Source organism: Condylura cristata, unplaced genomic scaffold, assembly GCF_000260355.1.
Source record: "Condylura cristata isolate star-nosed mole 26May11 unplaced genomic scaffold, ConCri1.0 scaffold00032, whole genome shotgun sequence".
Lineage (NCBI taxonomy): Eukaryota > Metazoa > Chordata > Mammalia > Eulipotyphla > Talpidae > Condylura > Condylura cristata.
The window spans coordinates 20573936-20575794 of record NW_004567133.1 but is presented as its reverse complement, the minus strand read 5'-3'; the positions used below and the strand labels follow the sequence as shown (position 1 = coordinate 20575794).

Genomic DNA, 1859 nt, shown 5'->3' with positions numbered 1-1859 from the left:
GCGCAGAAAGGGGCCCGGGGGGCGCGGGGTGCGGGGCGGCGCGGCGGGGCGCGGGGCCATCGCGCCTCCTGTGTCCACAGCCCCCAGGGTTAAGCGGTCCAGGTTGGAGGTCGCCAGGGAGCTGCGCTTCGGGCCCGGCGCCCTGGAGGAGCCGCCCTCTCCCCACGCGCTGTCCCCGGACATCACCCCCCCGCCGAGTCCCGAGGTCCCCGCGGAGCTGTGGGACGAGGGGTGTGTGCTGGGGACACTGGGGCCCTGGGGCTGGACGGGCCGGGTGGAGGCCAGTGTCCGGGTGGACCCGCCCAGCGCTGTCCACCCAGAGGGCGAGGGCGGGAGCCGAGCCTGCCCCATCCCTTCCTAGGGCCCTGCGCGCTGGTGCTGGCCGCGGCCTCCTGAGCGCCTCGCAGGCCGCCCGCAACCCCGTGCTGAAGAGGCCGCCGGTGCTGGACGATTACGTGCACGTGACTTCCACGGGAGGCGTCAGGGTCTTCCTGCTGCTGCGGGCCGACCCGCTGGGCACGGGGGTGCAGGTGGCTGCCTGGAGAAGGGCGGGGTGCGGGGCCGCGGGGCCTGGGTGTCCCCGTGGCGTAATCACTGTTCTCCTCCAGAGCCCCCTCCCTGCCGTCCAGTGGCGTGGCCGTGGCCAGTTGGACCTGCTGGGTGTGTCCTTTGCTTCCCTGAAGGAGCAGGTGGACAGTGAGGTGGGCGTGCTGGGGTCTGGGCGGTGCTTTTGGGGCCCCGCGCCCCTGGGCCGCCTGACCGGCCCTGGTGTCTGTGCAGCGGCTGCAGCGGCGGCTGGAGGAGCTGGAGGACGGGCAGGGCAGGTGAGCGCCCTCTGCCCCCCCCACCCCGCGCCCCCCCGCGGGTGGGGCTCAGGCCTGTGGCTCTCCAGGGGCAGCCCCGAGGAGGAGGTGCAGGAGCTGGAGCCCGCTGGCAGCCAGGACGCCCCCCGGCACTGGCTGTGGGTGGATGAATTCGCCCCCCGCTGCTACCGGGAGCTGCTGAGCGATGATGTGAGGCGGGCGGAGCTGGGGGGGGGCAGGGCGGACCCCCGCTGCCGGCTAAGGGGCGTCTGGGCGGCGGCCCGCCTGGGACCCTGGTGCCAGCCCGCAGCTGTGCCCCGCAGTTCACCAACCGCTGCCTCCTCAAGTGGCTGAAGCTGTGGGACCCCGTGGTGTTCGGCCGAGAGCGGCCCGCTCGGAGGCCCCGGCCCAGCCTGGAGCCGGCTCGGGCCGCCAAGGAGGCTCCGGCCGCCGGCAAGTGGAAGAGCCGAGAGCAGGTGCTGGAGGAGATGCTGGAGGCCGAGCTGGACGGGAGCGGGCGGCCCCGGCAGAAGGTGAGCCGCTGCTTTGCGCCGGACCTGGTCGGGGCCCACGTGCCGGCCATCGGCTTCGAGCCCAGGGGATGTCGGGGTCTCCTTCACAAGTGGGGTGGGGCCCGAGGCGGGGCTCCTCCCCCTGAGCGCGGCCCGCGCCGTGTCACGGCCTGGACTGCAGGTGGCGCTGCTGTGCGGGCCCCCGGGGCTGGGCAAGACCACCCTGGCGCACGTGATCGCCCGGCACGCGGGCTACTGCGTGGTGGAGATGAACGCCAGGTGAGCCAGGGGTCGGCCGGGGAGGCAGCCTGCGGTCAGTGGCTGGCCGGGGCACCCTGGCGCCCAGCCTGACCCCGCCCTGCCCGCGCTGCAGCGACGACCGCAGCCCCGAGGCTTTCCGCACCCGCATCGAGGCGGCCACGCAGATGGAGTCCGTGCTGGGTGCCGGCGGGAAGCCCAACTGCCTGGTCATCGACGAGATCGACGGGGCCCCCACGGTGGGCCTCCTGGGCGGGGCGGGGCGGGGCGGGCAGAGCCGGCGGGG

At 75.1% G+C, this 1859-nt stretch overlaps 1 protein-coding gene across 1 annotated transcript in view; it reads left to right on the top strand.

Annotated features, from left to right (window-relative positions):
* Nucleotides 1-52: 52 nt before the first annotated feature.
* Nucleotides 53-1859, top strand: part of CHTF18 (CTF18, chromosome transmission fidelity factor 18 homolog (S. cerevisiae)) — a gene marked incomplete at its 5' end in the record, with an annotated part of 5224 nt that continues 3417 nt past the window's right edge. Inside the window, 6 exons of the mRNA XM_012731709.1 lie at nt 53-231; nt 362-530; nt 609-1013; nt 1127-1336; nt 1497-1594; nt 1689-1812. Of these exons, the coding sequence (XP_012587163.1) occupies nt 53-231; nt 362-530; nt 609-1013; nt 1127-1336; nt 1497-1594; nt 1689-1812 (1185 nt within the window). The remainder of the gene's footprint in view (nt 232-361; nt 531-608; nt 1014-1126; nt 1337-1496; nt 1595-1688; nt 1813-1859) is intronic.